The sequence below is a fragment of the Chelonoidis abingdonii genome, chromosome 1, assembly GCF_003597395.2.
Source record: "Chelonoidis abingdonii isolate Lonesome George chromosome 1, CheloAbing_2.0, whole genome shotgun sequence".
Classification (NCBI taxonomy): Eukaryota; Metazoa; Chordata; order Testudines; family Testudinidae; genus Chelonoidis; species Chelonoidis abingdonii.
Window position 1 is genome coordinate 167,357,438 of NC_133769.1, and position 16,779 is coordinate 167,374,216.

The 16,779-nt window shown below is 39.6% G+C and overlaps 4 protein-coding genes across 9 annotated transcripts in view; 2 read left to right on the forward strand and 2 right to left on the reverse strand.

Annotated features, from left to right (window-relative positions):
• Positions 1-7,062, reverse strand: part of SENP7 (SUMO specific peptidase 7) — a 44,433-nt gene extending 37,371 nt beyond the window's left edge. The window contains exons 1-2 of the mRNA XM_075072473.1: positions 6,980-7,062; positions 6,718-6,763 (exon numbers count right to left, since the gene is read on the reverse strand). The gene's annotated coding sequence lies outside the window, so the exon portion shown is untranslated. The remainder of the gene's footprint in view (positions 1-6,717; positions 6,764-6,979) is intronic.
• LOC116838938 (putative protein ARB2BP) lies at positions 149-6,386 on the forward strand. 4 transcript variants are annotated; one of them, XM_032804511.2, is made up of 5 exons: positions 149-783; positions 1,335-1,433; positions 1,701-1,849; positions 2,048-2,116; positions 4,333-6,386. In XM_032804511.2, exons 3-5 carry the CDS (start codon positions 1,808-1,810, stop codon positions 5,392-5,394), a joined length of 1,173 nt encoding a protein of 390 aa, XP_032660402.1. In that variant the 5' UTR covers positions 149-783; positions 1,335-1,433; positions 1,701-1,807; the 3' UTR covers positions 5,395-6,386. The 4 variants fall into 4 exon arrangements, with proteins under 4 accessions (XP_032660402.1, XP_074928572.1, XP_032660404.1 ...); XM_075072471.1 differs by having other exon boundaries at positions 149-1,433; XM_032804513.2 differs by lacking the exon at positions 1,701-1,849 and having other exon boundaries at positions 149-1,433.
• TXNL4B (thioredoxin like 4B) lies at positions 6,963-11,644 on the reverse strand. The gene is made up of 4 exons (XM_032804515.2): positions 11,309-11,644; positions 9,376-9,538; positions 7,754-7,905; positions 6,963-7,243 (listed from the first exon to the last, which is right to left on the reverse strand). Exons 2-4 carry the CDS (start codon positions 9,505-9,507, stop codon positions 7,078-7,080), a joined length of 450 nt encoding a protein of 149 aa, XP_032660406.1. The 5' UTR covers positions 9,508-9,538; positions 11,309-11,644; the 3' UTR covers positions 6,963-7,077.
• Positions 11,645-11,812: 168 nt separating this feature from the next.
• On the forward strand, positions 11,813-16,128 carry TRMT10C (tRNA methyltransferase 10C, mitochondrial RNase P subunit). 3 transcript variants are annotated; one of them, XM_032804507.2, is made up of 2 exons: positions 11,813-11,867; positions 14,007-16,128. In XM_032804507.2, exon 2 carries the CDS (start codon positions 14,036-14,038, stop codon positions 15,239-15,241), a length of 1,206 nt encoding a protein of 401 aa, XP_032660398.1. In that variant the 5' UTR covers positions 11,813-11,867; positions 14,007-14,035; the 3' UTR covers positions 15,242-16,128. The 3 variants fall into 3 exon arrangements, with proteins under 3 accessions (XP_032660398.1, XP_032660401.1, XP_032660399.1); XM_032804510.2 differs by lacking the exon at positions 11,813-11,867 and adding an exon at positions 11,920-12,196; XM_032804508.2 differs by lacking the exon at positions 11,813-11,867 and adding an exon at positions 11,920-12,168.
• The last annotated feature ends 651 nt before the right edge of the window (positions 16,129-16,779 follow it).

Consider the following 16,779-nt stretch of genomic DNA (forward strand, 5'->3'; position numbering starts at 1 on the left):
CCCCACCGGATACCGTCTCCTCCCAGCTCCCCCCTCCCACGAGGAGGTCACCCCAGACCATAGCTCCACCAGATTCCACCTCCTCCCATCACCCTACAGCCCCACCAAATACTACCCTTTCTGGTGGAACCACTAGGTGTTGAGATCATGCCCTTTTCCCTCTCACACCACCCAGTAGCTCCACTGAATACTCCCTCCTGACACTGCTTCTGTACCCCATCGTTGTTTCCCCGCAAGCTCGGCTTTACTCCTGTCTCACTGGTCTTTCTTTCAGTGTTACAGCAATGGGCTCATGTTCTGTTCCCGTGTCTTTCAATTAACTACCCTATTTCCCTCAGAATCTAATCCTCTTTTCATTTTAATCCTCAATATTACCAACGCACTGAAGAAATAAAAATTTTGTTTTGACTGGATTTCAAAAAACACCCCACATACCCTTAAATTTGCTCTCTATCCTCAGGCTAACTGTTGGGCCGGCCACTTTCATACAAGTTTCCCTATAAAAGGAAATAATCATTGTTTAATTTTACTGAAATGTGGGCTGAGGCACATGGTATCAAGAACGAGTCCTCTAGTATAGGGAATTGAAACAACATGGGGAATTGATCAAGAAAACACACACCTAAATGTACAACTGCTATCAAAAATTCTCACATCTTGCCCCGTTGAGACTGAATCCCTGATCCTGATCAAGATCAAGAGAGGTTGTAATGAGATTGGAATCAGATCTTAATTGTGCTTCAATTCGTAAAGTCTTATTTATCTGGTCCTCCAGTAGGATTGGTAAGTGCAGATACCTGCTTCTGTGTGGAGCTCTACTAAAGCCACTGGGGCTATTTGGAGACACAGGTGTTCCCCCTTACGGATCAGTGTGCAGGATTGGGATCTAATAAATTGCATTTCTGGTGCTAGCTTTCAGCAATTGCTTTTATTGTGAACTTTGTAAGTGTTAGTACAGATGAGATAGAAATGTTTTCAGCACTGTTTCAGAAAGTGAAGTCACAAGCACCCTTTGATGTGGTATTGAAAATAATTTTTTCCTCTCTTCAGTGGTACTTAAACCATTTTTGTATCAGGTCTGGGGAAGTACTTGCTGAAAACCAGTGTTGGCAACTCAACTCGGTATTGTAAAAAAGGCTTTAATCTTGACACTGTCAAGGAGTATAGTCAAAGTCTGAGAATGATATTTTAGATCATAACTTGCAGACTTTCAAACCCCAGCTGTATGACCTGACACAATAGCTTCTGACACCTTTCACAACCCCCAAAGGAGGTACACAGCAAATTAGTGAAGTTGAAAGCTTGCAATAACATAGGTTTCTTTTCTTTAAAAGAGTGAAGACTTCTCCAACCTCAGATTCAAGGTTTTGCTTCTCTGATAACTAAATTTACAAGAAGAAGTGGTGAGATAAGTGGGTCTTGCTGGGATGGAGGTAAACTTGGATTTGAAACCTCATAAAAGACAGTATTTTTTTGTTGTTTGTTTGGTCTTTTTTTTTGTAGTAGTAGTGCTCCAAACATGCTAGGTGCTGTACAAACACAAGATGATAAAATCTCAGCCCAGTAGGCCTTACAGTTGAATACATCGGAGGAGAGTTAATTTTTCATTTGAATATATATTTTGACATGAATTTAGTATTTGTAAAAGGTACCAGATTGACAGCTCTGAATCCTGCACTCCTATTTATTTACATCCACAGAAGGATGCAGCACAGACTGGAGTGCTTCACCATTTTAAAGTTTAATTCTAGCACTCAGTGAGGCTGCACTAATAGCCATCTGAAGTCACTGCTTTTTAAATCTGGAGATGACACTGCTACAAAAAAAATCCCTCTTCCCAACTAATAGGGTTATAATTTATAATTTGCTTTTGATCAAAAAGTCTTAGGTATAAATGATTGTAAATTGCTTCAAAACTTTATAGTTGTCATAACTTTATAGTTGTACTTATTTTTGTGGGTAGGGGGCTTGTGGCCACAACGAAAAAGACTCATTTACTACATTTATGTACATTTACATTAATATGTTACTGTTTCATCCATAACAGCAGAATCCCAAGACAGAGCTGAATGAAATCACCATAAGCCCTTCCCACTGCCCTAAAGTAAACGTGGATGTAAGTATATGTTCCTAGTTACATTTTCAGGATTTAATCTGGTATCATATAAATATTCTCTTTTTTGTAGAAATTTAAAGAATAATAATGTACCTAGAATAAGCGAGGTGAGATGCTGTGTGCTACTAGGCTATGATCTTGGGGATATTTTGGTTGGGTGGCAGTCTGCTAGTGAATAGCTTCCTCCTTTTCCCAGTCTGTCATCACCTTACTCTGTGTAGTTTCTTACCCTGACATTTGCCTTCAACCACCTCCCACTATGTCGCCTTGAGGAACAGACATCCATATATGCAGCTCCTCCTATGTTAAATGTTCTCTCCCCAACAGGAATTGTCCTCACTTCAGTGCTACATCCAACATACTGTGGTCCTTGTGTACTTCCCTTCCTGAAATACATATTAATTCTCTTCTCTTCACCGACCTTCCCAAAGATTGGGAGAATCCTAGATGACCATCTGAAGCTAATACTTGTTTGTTTAATAAACTAGTTAGTTTTAAATGCAAAACATGTTTTGATAAACTTATTTTTCTTCCCCTTATGTATTCAGCATTTTTAAGATATAGTTTTATTTACTGCAAAAAAATTAAAATGCTATTTTTGTGCAGTTGTAATTGAATTCCAATTTTCCTCCAACTGCAGGTTGACAGAAATCACAATGAAAAAAATAATTATAATCTAGTAAATAACAAATGTAATTTACCATTTTAAAATATAATAAAAAGGTAGAAGTTAAGATTCTTAATAAATGTATGCTAAGCTATATAATTGCTTAAATAACTGTGTACAGATATAATGAATCTATTTGACTAGCAATAAGGAGTACCAAATTTAGTGTAAAGGCTATATTTATATGCAAATCAATGTTTTAATGTTCACTAATCAATGAGAATCAACCTTTCTTTAGGAAAATAATTAAAAAATACAAATGCGAAACAAAATTAAGATCAATTATTTAAATCAAGGTATTCTGTTTGCTGGTTGAAATCATAGTTAAAATTCGTGATTTATAGCATCATAGAAATGTAGCACTGGAAGAGCCTCAAGAGGTCATCTAGTCCATCCCTCCATGCTGACACAGGACCAGGTATACTTAGACCAGTGATACTCAGACATCAGTAGTTCAGAAGCCAAACTAGAGGTCAACATTATCCAAAAGAGCCATAGTAGTGTGAATTCATTGTTCTATTTACTATATATATACACACACACACACTCTTACAGAAAAATGACTGACCAAGTATTACTATTTTTATCAACTACAATTGATAAATAACACAGTAAAAGCATCCTGATTGGTTAATAATTAAATCACACAGTGTTTTGATATGTGTTTTGATATCGTGCTGCAAAGAGCAGCAGGAGATACATTAAAAAGCCACTTGCAGCTGGCGAGCCTGTCTGAGTACCACTGACCTAGAGCATCTTGACAGGCATTTGTCTAACCTGTTCTTAAAAACCTCTCACTTTGACTTAAATCAATCCACCAGGCACCGTTTTATTCAAGTACCCTGGTTTAAGTCAAACCATTTATCAAATTTAAAATTACTGTACAGAAACAGACAACACTAAAAGAAATAGTCTATGATCATGGGAGTTCTGTGCCAGCAGCTCTCCCTGCTGCTAGCACAGAACTCCTGTCAAAGCAGTACTGCAGCTGCATGGAGGGCTAGCTTGTACTCTCCCAACTACACTAAAGGGTTGCGGGAGGAGACGGATAGAAAAATGGATAAAAATGTTAAGTTGTACACAAAGCCTAAACGTATACCAAACTCTTGCTGCTGCAATTTTGATCAGTTACAATAGAAGGCAATCAAAAAAGTACACTGCCTAAAACAGGGGTTCTCAGTTTTTTATTTTAAAAGATTAATCAAATCAATCTTAAGACAGATTTTCTTGTGGACTTTCTCCCCTCCCATTCATGATTGTGTGTATTACTTTATCTCCCATTCTTGATCCTATAACCTCCTTTTGGCAACTATAGCAATTGTTTGTGGCAGAATAGAGTTAGGAAAGTAGTTACTGTGCTTTTAGCCTCTTTTAATGTAATTTAGCAATTAGAAGGCAGGGAGTAGCCAGCTTGGTGAAGACTAGCAAATGTTCTGGGTTCCATGTCTAGTCCATATGCCACAATTTCAGAATCAGTGGCCTGAGAAGTTATGTTTAAAAAAATAAACCAAGTCTACACTTGTAATGGCATCATCTGTTTTATTTGTAGGTGTTGCAAGTGGAGCAGGAGTTGAGCTTCAGGAAACTAGTAGAGAGTTCAGAGTGTCCAGAACAACTGAAATACGACTTCAACAAAAATGGTGAACTGAAGCATCTAGATACCAATGAGCCCTTTGTCTTTAATTATTACAAAAATGCACATGAGAGTAACCATAAACGCTATCAAGTTCTGGGACACCTTATTACACAGTATGTTTATGAGCTCCTGGAAAGAGTCTACAAGCTTCAGAAAGTCCACATCCCAACAGATGCTACAGAAAATGAACCCAGGAGTTTCTTTTTCATCAGCGAGAAAGCATTAACTAATTCCTCAAGCGTAATCGTGCTCCTACAAGACCGTGGAGTCTTTCGGGCTGGTCAGTGGGGGCTGAAGACCATAATCCATGAGGGCCTGGACCATGGAACTCAAATACCATTCATTAAGACAGCCCTTCAATGCTATGGAGGAGTGATTGTTTTAAATCCCAATGACAATTTCATTGATCTGAAGATGGAAAATGAGTGGTTAAGTTTATCTACCAAGGAAGAATCTTCCACTGTAAATTCCTCCTGGTGGATCCCAAAGAGGTGCAGCAGCACCTCAGAAGAGCACACCATTTATATTTGGGATAATTTTATTTCAAAGAGCGCAGCCAAGAATGTGGCCTTCATTGCCCATGGCTATGGAGGCTTGGTTTTCCTCAACCTGCTCATTCAGAGAACATGGGAAGTGATGAATAAAGTGTATTCTGTGGCACTTATTGACTCCATGCACCACACGTTACACCAGGTGAAAAATAATCCACAAGTGCAAGAATGGATACAGAAACATTGCCGTGAATGGGTAACAAACAGTAAACCTCTAGATAGACCCATAGGTTCCCTCGTGAAAGTGGACTGTCCTACAGTCTCTGCTGGCACCGAAAAATACAGTTTAGCACCATCCTCCACCTTACAGGCCATTTTCAAGTACCTGAAGAGCACACTGAAAGCTAAGAACACAGTAACTTTATCTCGTTCTCCTATTGTAACAAGGAGCAGTAAAAATAAGAAGAGAGGCAATACATGCTGAAGTATTTTTCAGGACTCTTCTCCCTCTTTAAAACCACTCCATGAAAGCTTGAAATTGAAGCTGCCATGTTGGTTTCCTTGCACTGCAGAGTGATTTATATCCCATAAGGGTGGTATTGCATTTCTGATTTTGATTGTTGTTGAAAAACTAATTGGGAGAACAAATAAAGTTATCACCAAACATTAGAAAAGTTTGGTCTTTTCTTTTTGGAAGCTAATTCTTGCAATTTCAAAAAAATAATTCATGGGAGCGTTAAATTTGAGCTCTGCTGTTATTCCTGCACTTTAAAATGGCACATAGTAACAGTGTTAAGGTGAGCCAGAGTTTACCTGCGTTGATTCTGGAATCTTATGTTGTGAAGTTTGTACATATCTAAGCTAAGTAGATTTTGTCAGCAAAAAAATCTGTAAATTTCACTGTAAAGGGCAATTTGGCGTATGAGATTAATGCTAAAGACTCCACAAATCTAACATTAGCCTATCCACTCACCTGGCAGTGCCCAGCAGTTCCTTATATATTCCCCAATATTTTTTCCATTCTTGTTTTGGATGTCTCAAGCACAGGGGCTTCTACTGCTTCCCTTTAGACACTAGTCTGTCATCTAAAGATTCTTCACTGAACCATACATTACCATCTTCCTCCAGTCAGAGAAATGAGATAGTCTAAACATAATATATAGTGGACCAAATTTATTATCAGTGTCACTCCAATGAAACCAGTGAGATTACTCTAGTAATTAATTTGGCCTCATTTAACTCCTTTTCAGACTGACTGATTGCTGTGGAAATACTGCAGTGTAGTTACCTGGACGGATTAAAAAAAAAATAAAAACTTGCCATAAAAAAAGCAACCTGTAATTAAAAAATGACCATATATGAAAAATCACATTACTGTTTCTCCCCTTTCCTCGGCAGTCTCATTTCAAACTGGGGTTGAGAGTAGAGAAAGCGCTCTTCACACCTCCACAGTCAGATTGTGCAAACTCATTGAATCTCAGCATGTTGGAAAGTAAAATAACCCCCGTTATTTGTACAGTAAATGGAAACAAAATGGCTATTCTTGGCTTCTATTTGCATCAATGCGAGTTAAGGATGCTCAAGTCCTTGCAAGATTGAGCGTTAAAAGATGTCAGAATGTTAATGTTTAGTTGTGGCCTCAGTTTCCATTTTGGCCAGGATCTTTTGAGGGTATGGTTGTGCCTGAAAGATGAGTAATAGTTTCCCTCTATCCTTTTGCTCAATGGTAGACTTAACCACGCTCTGCTGCTGCTTCTAGGAATTCCCACTCCACTGCTAGCAATAAAGGACAGAATTATTTACTTACATAGGAAGGCGGTAATTGGTGAAATATGCAAAATGGAAGGGTTATTCTAAAACAAAAATGAAAAAAACATCAATTGTTTGCATACTGTTCCTACTGAGAATAGTATTAAGTGATCACAAAGCAGTACACGCTCATGCTTTAATGTGATTTGTTCACTCACTGATGTCACATTAGAGATACTTTCACTCTCAAAACACCATTTCATAACCATTAGATAGTGCTCAGAGAATAATTTATGTGACTCATACAAGTAAACATGTACCTTTATTTATAAGAAAGTGCAGAATGTCTGTCTTCAAAGGGTGATCAATATGATCTTCAAGATGAATTCACAAGTTTTGCTCATCTCAAATCAATATTTTAAATTCCTTGATAGAGAAGGTCATATTTGGGAACATTTTTTGGATCAATAGGACTTCGTACAATGAGCTTTCCACGCATTGCTCCACGGTAAATCACTTCAATCAAATCTATGAAGTCTTGCTTTGTTTTAAAGCTTCCCACAAATTTAGTGTGATCTGGAGACCTATGTAGCAGATAAAGACAGTAGAAATGTAAATGTCCATTGAAGTGTATGAAACAAACTTTTTAAAGATATGAAAACTTATACAACAGAAAGGAGGATTTTGATTTAGTCATTCTTATGGCTTGAACCATTCTGGTATGGTATACATGAAGCAAAGAGACAAGGCAATATAGGAATTATTGTGATCAGACCTCAAAAACCTAGAAAAATGCAGTGGTATGACCAAGAATTTAACATGGCAAACAGAATGAAGTGTGAGATTATACTGCACATCATCTGTGAAATGTATCAAAGAGGTTTTTTACCCAGTACTAAACAAGAGGGTATTTCAAAATGGGAAGCGTAGTTTAGCATCTCTGCCCATTCATTACTTGGCCTTGTCTCTTTCAATATTCATGCAACTACTGACAAAGGAAAGTACAGCTTTCTCAAGCCAGCTAATAAGATAACACAGGCAGAGACTATGCTAATTACGGTAAACAGAAGAGAACCTCATGCAAACTGACGTACCCATAATCCACTTTCATGTGCTGTCCATTGAAGAAAAAGACAGTAGATGGAATATAACTTATGTCAAAATACTGGGTGTACACTGGCACCTTGTTCACATCCACCAAGTAAATGGCTGCCATTTTACTTAAGTCATGAGATGTCTTTGCAAGCTTTAGAAATTGAGAAAGACATGATAAAAACAGATTCTAACATGAGTAGGCAAAACATGCCAAGTTTAAAAGCACAGCTGTAATTGCTAACCTTGTTTTTTAAATAAGGGAGAGTCAGAAGTAGTGAAAGACTGATCTTCATCTTTAACAAAGTTATTTTATAATTAATTAATAATCGGGTTGCTGCTTTGAGCACATGCTTTTTTTCCAATATCATGTTTTGGTCACTAAAGAATCAGTTGTGCAAGCATAAGGAAGCAAAGACCTCTTTCATGGCAATTCATTATCAGATGGAGAAATGCTTGTCTTATGAGAAGACACCACGGATATTTTAACATTACTAAATTTTAAATATAAATATTAGTCCATCTTGTTTCAGACATAAGCAGCATGGACTACTGATCGTAGCATGAGACCTGGAAATAGAAATGCCTGATTTCTAAGATCACTTCTACCACTTGTTGTATGGCCAAGGGCAAGTATTTAACTTCCCTTTGTGTGCATTCACACTGGGGGAAAAAATCAATCCTGTAATTCCTTGGCAGCAATGGTAGGAGCTGTTGTAGAAAGGCACAGCTGCTTTTATTACTGTGTAGTCTAACCGCTCAGGTGAAAGAATCTGGAAGAAATCCTGGCTCCACTGAAGTCAATGGCAAAACTCCCACTGACTTCAAAGGGGCTAGGCTATAACTCCATGTCTTTATTCTCTCTGTGAGGTGCCCTGCATCCCTAATTATACTATATGCAAATGCTACAAAGTTTATATACACTTTTCAGTTTCAAAGTGCCTTGCAAACAATGATTAAGGCTATGATTTAGTCATCGGTATTTTTAGTAAAAGTTATGGAGAGTCACACACAATAAACAAAATTTAACAGCCTGTGTGTGACCTATCCATGACTTATACTAAACATACCTGTGTTTAAATGGTGGAGGGGCACGCTGGGTGTGTGTGTGGGGATGCTGCTGGGTAGAGTGCCTGGGGCCAGCTGCCAGGGGCCGCAGACTGCAGCTGCTCCAGCCGGCCATCTGAGGACTCTTGCCCAGGGTCATGGACACTCCGGCCAGCTGGCTGAGGACCACTGCCCAGGGCCGTGGACTGCTGCTGCTCTGGCTTGTCAGCCAGGGACTGCTGCCCAGGGTCATGGACTGCAGTAGCTGGCTCTGGAGCCAGCTGCTTGGGTGGCCCTGGGGTCAACCACACTGGCCCCTGCAGAAGTCACGGAAAGTCATGGAATCTGTGATCTCTGTGACAGATATGTAGCCCTAACAATGATTAATTTTTACCACACTCTTATGAAGGGAGTGAAGTATTCTCTAATTACTTCACTCTACATTTCATTACCAGTGCAGAAATAACTTAATAGTAACCTGGCTCCTTCTATATTATGTGATAGTATCACATGTCATTTCATTCTGTTGCACTAAATGGCATAGCATCAATAAAAGGTTTTTAAAAATTGCTCTTACAATATCATCCAACTGCAGACAAACAGGATCATTATCTTTCCCAAATCGAAGAACCAAAACTTTCTCTGCTACACTTTTTATTGCCTGATCCACTTCCTTTTTACTGGTCAGCTTGGACAGCAGGAAGCTCATCTTGATTGAAAATGGCTCCAGACATCAAATACTGTATCTTAATTATTAAAAGAGAGAGACACTGTCAAAATTAGTAAACCTGCCTCCATATCACACACAAAAAAAGTAGTTGATTAGATAATGAGCCCATCTTTTAAGTGTTTGCTCAAGGCAGTCTAATCTATTAGGATTTCTTTTTTTAAAGGGGCAAGAGAAAAACATACTGCTCCAAATATTAAAAATTAAATACTGTATCACTAAACAGTCCAGCATTCTGCAAAAGAAAGAAGAGCTTACTTACATACCTGTCTATTATACCATAGGCTTCAGAGAGAGTTGCACACAGACTTAAAGATTATCAATTTTAAAAACAACATTTAAAAAAGGCTGTGTGAATTATTTAAATATGGGGCTATTACCGAAGGTGATATATGGGATACAGAGACGTGAGAGGAAAAAAAGGATAGTGTTGTGAGCAGCTGGAGAAAAAGTAGGTCCCAAAAGACAAGGGAGGAGCTATCAATTTACTGCAGTTCTATCTATTAGTTCAGTTACATCAAAAACGTCAGAAAGGATATAACACAGGGACTGGCAACCTTTGGCATGCGGCCCACCAGGGTAAGCACCCTGACAGGCCAGGTAGTTTTTTTACCTGCCGCGTCCGCAGGTTTGGCCGATCGCGTCTCCCATTGGCTGTGGTTTGCAGTCCCAGGCCAATGGGGATGGCGGGAAGCGGCAGCCAGCACGTCCTTCGGCTTGCGCCGCTTCCCGCTGCCCCCATTGGCCTGGGAGTGCGAACCGTGGCCAGTGGGAGATGCGATAGGCCAAACCTGCGGACATGGCAGGTAAAAAAAACCGTCCCAGCCATGGGCCAAAGGTTGCCAATTCCTGGTATAACAGAAGACCCACTGAAGAACATACATTGTTGACAGTAAATATAAGATATGATACACTCAGAAAACCAAAACTTCTATGCCACAGCATGTCCACTGAGGGTGATCAGATGTCCCGATATTGGAGGCTATGTTTTATATGGGCAACTATTTCCAACCTCTACCCCCGAAAAAAATGCCCCAATGTTTCACCCTTGCTATCTGGTCACCCTATGTGCACTTTACATGCACAGCCTAAATCGGTGGTCCCCAATCTTTATGGGAGGCTGTCAACTTTCACCAGATTGAGACCTCAGCTGTACCAGACACCAAATAAAATGTTTGAGATCTGAGAGACACCTATTAGATCACTCAGTACAGCTCCCTGCCAAAGAAGGACTGCCTCCTTCAGAACATTTTCTAGCACTTTGTCTAGTTCTAAAATAACTTATGCAATGGAGCTGCACTCACTTCCTTTGGGAGACTGTTCTACACCACAGTACAGCTCACTCTCCCAGGAACTTATTTCCCCAGACAATCAGCTCGAAATTTTTCTTTATCACATTATTATATCCCCATATAGCACACTATGTAATTCCTCTACATCACAGATGTTTACATCGGCCAATATTTCTTTACTATTATTGCATCTTCTTCAACCTCCTCCCTAGTCTTTATCTAGCCAAGCTCTAATATTTTGCTCCTTTAACCTCCTCCTCGCGTCAGGCTTTCCAGATAATTTCTGTTACCCTGCTCTGAACTCCTTCCAAGTTGTAAGTGTTGTTCTGGTACCGAGCAACAGATGGACTGACATCCCTGCTGCAGACACCGCAGAGCAATGTGCTGTGTCCACTGTCCTGTGAAGCATGAAGCCTTTTGAGGAGAGAACTGAGCCTAGGGGCTCCTCGGAGCCATAGAAAGAGGATCTGATACGAACACCTTTCCCCCACCTTGGGACATGAGGCCCCTGCATCTGCAGCCTCGCTCAGTCACACCGATTTCTTCTGGCCGCCATTGCTAACTCCTGCCCATCCCTGCTCCCACTGAGCTCCCCAGTCTCGTCCCACTGTGAGCCCTGGAACCTGCCCCGAACTCCAGCTGCCCCCGGAGGCAGGCAGCGTCGTAGGTCTCTCGGAGAAGGTCGGAACCTAGATTTGCAGCTGCAGAACCCTGCGGACCGGGACTGAGGACACAGCGCACCTGGGGAGAAACGAAGGCACCTGACCCAAGAATCGAACTGCCACGCCCGTCTGTCGGACAGAACCATTCAACGCGCACGCGCAGATCCTAGTCTCTGATTGGCCAGAAACCGAAGCCAATCAGAGAGGCCGAAAAGCAGGGAGGCGCAGCGGCGCAGCTGCTGGAGCTTTTTCTCCTTCCGAGTTAGGGGGAGGTGTGTCCGATACTGAGAACCCTCCGGCTGGAAGCGGAAGTGTGGCGAGTCGGAGGATTCTGGAGAAGGGACTGGGTAGGTCGGAGCGAGAGGCACGTGGGGAACGGTACCTGCAGGTGCGTGCGTGTCCAGGGGCGGGCACAGGATCCTGCAGCGGGAGGCCCCGCTCCAGTGGGGCCCCTTGGTGCCACCGGGGTGGCAGCCTAGGGCCATGTCAGTGGGGGGAAGGTAGATACCGACCCGACCTCTCGTCTGCTGCGGGGCGGCCTGTAGAACAGCTGCTTCTGATACCGGTTCCAGTGTCACGCGTGGGGCGGGGAAGCCCCTGTCTGGATCATTGGGCCCCGTGTGCGTGCAGGTCCTCCACCCATCTGTGCAGTAGGGATAACAATGTTCACTAGAGACTGAACGAATAATGTATGAAAAGTGCTTTGAAATGTAAAATGTATGTGTAATGGCTAAGCATTGTGGGTTAATTTTAAAAATCGTTCTAAAATCATCTACTTCTGCAGTTTTCAGTAGAAGGGACAAGCAAGTTCTTTAACTCAAATGATCACCTCATCACAGACACACAGAAACTTGAGTTTCTGTACCTGTGTTATGGAAAACATAGCAGAATTATTTGTTCAACTAAGATGGTTTAGCTTCTGAGAGACCTAGCAGTAAAACTGTGTTTAAAAGAGGGGTGTGTTTCTTGTGTTTTTAAAATACAAAGTAACATATTTTTCTGTGTTCCATACCCAGGTTCTTCTAAAGAGATATTTAGAGCTTTCAGCAAAAATGAATCAGTAGCAAATACACTTAGTACTGGACAAACCTAGAGATAACATGGCTTTATTGGAAAACTTGGATCAAATCCTTACTTGATTTAAATAAGCACAGATCCATTTACTTCATTGGAGCTATGCCACATTAGATTACCTGAGGCCGGGCCTCATATGTTTTTTCTTTATGTGCATTCTCTCATGTGAATTTTTTATTTTAGTACCTTAATGTCATATTTAAAATATATAATTTGTTAAAGTCTCAGTGGTTTGTTTTTGTCCTGTTCCACAGAATGAAACATTTTTATTTCACTGTCCTGTAAATTGAAACAAAAAGAGTATAATGTTGATCATTCATATTAACAGTTTTATTGTGAGTTGTCCATCAACTTTATACAGTCTCTTTTTCATTACATTAGTCAGTTAAATTTTGCTGCAGTCATAGCATCTCAAAACAATGGCATATTTACAGAATATTTTATTTGTTGCCTGTTTATACTTTTTTTTTTTTTAATTAAAGAAACTAGGTTTAACTTCTTTTTAAAATGAGGACACTTTAAATTCCAGGCGGCATAGTAAATAAAGATTATAGCATAATTTTTTTAATGTGTAACTTATTTTTGCTTTTAATTTGTTTAGAGTTCAGTTTGAAAATATTAATTTGTTCATTGGCTCTACTTAGGGTTGGCCATCCATGGGGAGAAAAGATAAGGAAAAACAGCTTAGGTACTTCTCTTTTAGGCCCAGTTCTGCAAACACTTAAGCTTGTTTGCTTTACTTTACTTGTGTGATGACTCCTGTTGAAATTAATGGTACTACTCATATGAGTAAAGCTATATATGTGCTTTTCTGTTTACAGGATTGGGGCTTTAGGCTTAGATTTATTCACATGCATAACTTTACATATTGTGAGTAGTCATATTAGCTTCAATGACAGCAAAAATTAAGCTCATAAGCCTGCAGAAGTTTGCTAAGGGCGCTTCCCTGCTTTACTGGTACATTTCAAAAAGATAAGCATTAGTGATGTGAAAATTTTCTGGAAAAACTACTCAAAAAAAAAATCATCACCCACGCTGTCACCCCACAAGTAGAATGAGTTGTACTTCTGTGGTCTGCATCTATGAAAGCATTCATGGCATCTGTGTGCAATGGCATGCTTCCATCACAAAGCTTCCTATCTACAAATGACATACAAGAGTGATTGAAGTGGGAGGGTTAAAACATATTTAAGCATTGTTTGATTTGACTTGGAATTATATGCACAGCATGATTTAAGCAACCATGCTAACTGCTGTTTCCTCCAGTAGCAACATCACCTTTATTTTCTTTTAGAGACAGTAAAAAAGTAAAAATCCAATTAGAATGTTGATATCAAGTGCTAAGAAGTAACTTCCTGTTCATCTGAGGTGTTATGGTTAGAAGCAGGATTGAGGTTTTTCTCACATCTGTAACTACTGATTTTGTTTGTTTCTTTTGTTACCATTTTTGCAGATAACTGCTTGGACACAAGTCTCCTAAATATGAAGTTTTTAAATATGGTTCTGAGAAGCATTGTGAAACATTCTGTTTTTCCGTTTGCTATGCAGAATGGGACAAAAAAATATTTGTTTTTAAGAGCTCCCCAGAGGTCATTTCCATGTAGAACACTGATTTTGTCTCCTGCCCTCAAGAAGCAGATTTCATCCAGCCCTACTGAGAAGCTAGATTTGGATGGGTGGAAAAATGTCATGAGATCTGGAATGCAAGAGGAAGTCAGTGGGACATCTGAGAGTGAGGAGGATTCCATTTTAGCTGCCACAAGGGAACTTGTGGAGATGTGGAGGCTAGCTGGCAAAACAGTTCCAGAAAATATCAGTGAAGAAGACTTAAAGACCCTTATGGAATGTTCCACTAAGTCATCCAAAAAGAAGTATTTAAAATACTTATATATCAAAGAAAAAGTGAAGAAAGCTAGTAAAATAAAGCACGAAAAGCAAAAGGAAGCAAAGAAGGAAAGGCTGGAAAAGGCTAAAGAAAATGATACTGGTGAGCTGAAGAATACTTTCTTATTGCAGCTTTGGTCCAAGTCTATGGATAAGATGTATAACTGGAGGACTGCTCAGGCAATGATCTTTGGCCAGCCTCTAGTATTTGACATGGCTTATGAAAATTACATGTCACGTAGAGAAATGGAGAACACAGTGAATCAGCTAATGGAGACCGAAGGGTGGAATCGAAGAGCTATTGATCCTTTTCATTTACATTTCTGTAATCTTAAAGTAGATGGCCCATATCATAAAGAATTTGCTAAGCGCTATGGGAAGGCATGGAACAATTTACTTGTGACTGTGACAGAACAGTCTCACACAGATGTCTTTCCAAAAGACAAGCTCATCTACTTAACTGCTGACTCTCCCAATGTAATGAAGACGTTTGAGCATGATAAAATCTATATAGTTGGATCAATGGTTGACAGGAAAATACAGACTGGAATCTCTCTTGCACATGCAAAACGCTTGAAATTAACAACTGAACGTCTTCCACTCGAGAGGTACTTGAAGTGGGAAACTGGTGCCAAAAATCTCACATTGGACCAAATGATTCGTATTTTATTAACTTTAAAAGACACTGGAGATTGGATGGAGGCGCTGAAATTTGTTCCAAAAAGAAAATACGAAGCTTTTGTAGATACATCTTTATATTCAAAGCATAAAACTGATACAGGGAGAAGAACAAAGGTGTTTTAGCAATAGTCAGGAAAAGGTAAAGAAGCCCTTTGCAGAGAATTCCTTCAGGAAGCAAACACAGAAAAAATGGTGGGTAGCTGAAGAATCTTAAGGGCAAATTATACTGTTAATAGGCTTAAATTTCCATTGACTTCTGTGGGAATTTGATGAAAAACTGAAGGGTAAAAGAGTAACTAGAACTGCTGCCTGATATGAGTTTTTTATAACCTTTGTATTGCAGTTATTTAAACAAACTTAACAGGACAGGGGAGGGTGAGAGGTGGAGAATCCATGTGAAGAAAAGCTGTGATAATCAAATCTACAAATAGCATCATAAGAGAGAATGTAATTAAATGCAATACAACTGTGGTGAATATACTTCATTTAAACCCTTACTTGTTCAGCACCAAATGCTGTAATGGATTTGATTAGTTCATGGACCGAAATATGGTAAATATAGGAATTGTAAGAGGCTAGTTGGATATCAGTAATGTAAAGGATGTAATGCAAATGCCTCAGTAAATGTTTGCAAACCTTAGCCTTTTTGTCTGTTTACAACTCTAATAATGTCTTGAATACTGATCTTAGAATGTAGCTGATTTGCCCACTGTCTCGTACCATAGTGAATAAGTTGTGGTTTTGTTTTCCTAGGGTTTTCTTTGTTTTTTAGAAAGATCTCATTATGATGCTGCATAATTTATTCAAAGTATTTTAGTATCTGATTTGATGCCTTGCAAATGTAATCATAAAACAATCAGACCTGTGGTTCTAAAATTTACTCACCTTGTGGAAGTGAGCTATGTGGGCCAATGTAAGACTTTTTTTTTAATATGTTTTTGTCCTTTTATTGTATGGATTTTCCAATGCTCTACAGCTTTTGAAAATAATAAACACTGATACTTATAATACTCCTAGAGGCAGAGAGTCTCTTTAAATGTGGCAGTACTGTACTGAAAATACACACTTCTCGGTTATGCACTGAGTTTAAATTACTGATGTAGGTGGAAATGACTGTTCAAACTGTAGAAGTTTTTTTTTCCCCGACACCTTTGAAAAAGACTTTACATGTCACAGTCCTAGTTACCCTGTTCCTTAGAGCAGTGAGAATGGGACAATTTCCCTCTCTTGCCTGCAAAAATTTAAACAAGTGTCATGACTTTAATGGGGGACTGACTAGACTTTTTACACAGGAACAAGGTGAAAAGTTAAAGGTAGACTAGTTTACCTTCATATTTTAAACAGGGTATCTTGCTAGATGTGACTGAAAAAAAATATTGCTGATCAAAAGAATGTAACAGTGGACTATACAGTTATTCTCTTTTTCTTTCTGTGGCCCGACTAAGTATTTATCCACAGCAGAACAGTCATTGGGCCAGAGAGCAGGGGGAGACCCTTCTTTAAATACTTTCTTACACCCACCCACCCACCTATCCTCCCTCCCTCTCTCTCCTCTGCAGAAGAGCCATATGTAAGCTTGTCTTTCTCACCAACAAGAAGCTGGTCCAATGAAAGATACCTCATCCACCTTGTCTCTTCAATATCCTGTGACCAACACAACT

What these genes read in the sequence shown, in the direction of transcription:
- LOC116838938 (XM_075072471.1), top strand. Translation starts at nt 1,808, where the DNA reads ATGACACTGCTACAAAAAAAATCCCTCTTCCCAACTAATAGG. An exon ending in CCCTCTTCCCAACTAATAGG is followed by an intron (nt 1,850 to 2,047) that starts GTTATAATTTAT and finishes CATCCATAACAG; the next exon opens with CAGAATCCCAAGACAGAGCT. An exon ending in GCCCTAAAGTAAACGTGGAT is followed by an intron (nt 2,117 to 4,332) that starts GTAAGTATATGT and finishes TTTTATTTGTAG; the next exon opens with GTGTTGCAAGTGGAGCAGGA.
- TXNL4B (XM_032804515.2), bottom strand. Translation starts at nt 9,507, where the DNA reads ATGAGCTTCCTGCTGTCCAAGCTGACCAGTAAAAAGGAAGTGGATCAG. An exon ending in GTCTGCAGTTGGATGATATT is followed by an intron (nt 7,906 to 9,375) that starts GTAAGAGCAATT and finishes CAATTTCTAAAG; the next exon opens with CTTGCAAAGACATCTCATGA. An exon ending in CACATGAAAGTGGATTATGG is followed by an intron (nt 7,244 to 7,753) that starts GTACGTCAGTTT and finishes TCTGCTACATAG; the next exon opens with GTCTCCAGATCACACTAAAT.
- TRMT10C (XM_032804507.2), top strand. Translation starts at nt 14,036, where the DNA reads ATGAAGTTTTTAAATATGGTTCTGAGAAGCATTGTGAAACATTCTGTT.